Consider the following 1,858-nt stretch of genomic DNA (forward strand, 5'->3'; position numbering starts at 1 on the left):
ATCTCCCCTTTTTCTTTTTTTTAATATGTTTGTCTTAAATCGTCTAAACGTGTCGATAAGGCTGTATTAGAGACATCTTCATCTAACCCTATCCGTACATCGTGTTTTACTATCGTATCCATACGATGTGGAGATCCGTACGCTTAGCATAGCAGTCTGTCAAAATAATTTTTTGAGAAATACTGAAAGATTCAAAGAGATCTTCGTACTAGACGTATTCTAAAAGGTGAAGAATACAACCCAGGGGGTATAAAATGACCAAAGGACGTACGATAGGGTTTTTAATTTTTTAAAATAACATGAAATCAATTTAAATTATCACATTATTGTGCGTTTATTACTCTTTCGTAACTCCTCTAATCTTCGGCACTTATATGACCTTGTTGTATTGCAAATGCACTAAAACTTTTACTAAAACAAAACAAATTACTCACATTTGATCTTGAATTTATTGTTTCCCATCGACGGGCCTTCTCCCATCTTCTTGATCACTCCGTCCCCGGAGCCGTGTTTAGGTTCAATCTGTGGAGGTCAGAGATAGGATTAGAGATAGGATTAGAGATAGGATTAAATAAGGTCAGAGATATGATTAGAGATAGGATTAGAGATAGGATTAAATAAGGTCAGAGATAGGATTAGAGATAGGATTAGAGATGGGATTAAATAAGGTCAGAGATAGGATTAGAGATAGGATTAAATAAGGTCAGAGATAGGATTAAATAAGGTCAGAGATAGGATTAAATAAGGTGAGAGATAGGATTAGAGATTGGAGTAAATAAGGTGAGAGATAGGATTAGAGATAGGAGTAAATAAGGTGAGAGATAGGATTAGAGATATAATGAGAGACGTTACAAATTTATAAACTGTTATTCCTGAGGGACAGGTTACACATGACGTCAGCTGAGGGGGGCGGGGTGGGGGAGGAGTTCAGTGAAAAGTTGACAAAAGTCGACTTGGAGAATTTAAGAAAAGAAAAGAAAAGAAATAATAAACGTTTTTAAAAGTGTTAAAGAAGCAGCTTACTTCTTTCTCTCCTGTGAACCATATTTTGTCGACGAAAGGCTTTCTCATTTTATAGTTATGTATGGCATTGGGTTTCATTTTTCTCTCAGCATTGGTACATTGAGCTATTCTAGTGAATATTGAAAAGTAGTGAATACTCCTAACACTAACAGACATCATTTGTCATTCTTGTAGGCTCCCCTTATCAAATAAGAAATGTTCTCTGCCTTGTAATCATCAAATTCAACTCGTAGTGTTTACCTCAAGGATAATATTTTATGTGTTCTAAGTTACGACGAGTTGAGAGAACTAAGACAAAAAATCCATTATTAAAAAAACCCACCACCACGTCCACCACCACCACCACCAACAACAACAAAAACAACAACAACAACAACAAAAACAACAACAACTACAAAACAAAAACAACAACAACAACAAAAACAACAACAACAACAACAACAACACATCTGCTAACCGCTACACCATTCCATAGACACCGTCCTATGTAAGTGAGTAACGAAACAAAACCACCAATAATGATAAGCCCCAGTGTGGTGGTCATCTATATTTGATGAAATGCGCGTTTCACGCCACTGCGTACGTAACCATAGACATAATTTGTGTTGCGACGCAGTGGAATCAGGCGCTCGTCAATTTTTGGGCACATGGAGTTATGGATATCACCTTAAAGCTTATTCATTTGTCTTGCTTTCAATGGAAAAAATACTCATTTATTTTGAATAGAAGCCGAGCTATTTGACATTGACATTGACATTGACGATTTAGTTGTTTGAGGCTCTAAGTAGAGCCTGTTCAACTATCTCGTAATGAATGACTATAATGCATTGCGTGC

General features: G+C 36.3%; 1 protein-coding gene across 1 annotated transcript in view; it reads right to left on the reverse strand.

Annotated features, from left to right (window-relative positions):
• Positions 1 to 426: 426 nt before the first annotated feature.
• The window catches only part of LOC101855160 (phospholipid scramblase 4), a 12,733-nt gene continuing 11,301 nt past the window's right edge, over positions 427 to 1,858 (reverse strand). The window contains exon 8 of the mRNA XM_013090322.2: positions 427 to 522. Coding sequence (XP_012945776.2) covers positions 427 to 522 — 96 coding nt within the window. The remainder of the gene's footprint in view (positions 523 to 1,858) is intronic.

Source organism: Aplysia californica, unplaced genomic scaffold (assembly GCF_000002075.1).
Source record: "Aplysia californica isolate F4 #8 unplaced genomic scaffold, AplCal3.0 scaffold01221, whole genome shotgun sequence".
Lineage (NCBI taxonomy): Eukaryota > Metazoa > Mollusca > Gastropoda > Aplysiida > Aplysiidae > Aplysia > Aplysia californica.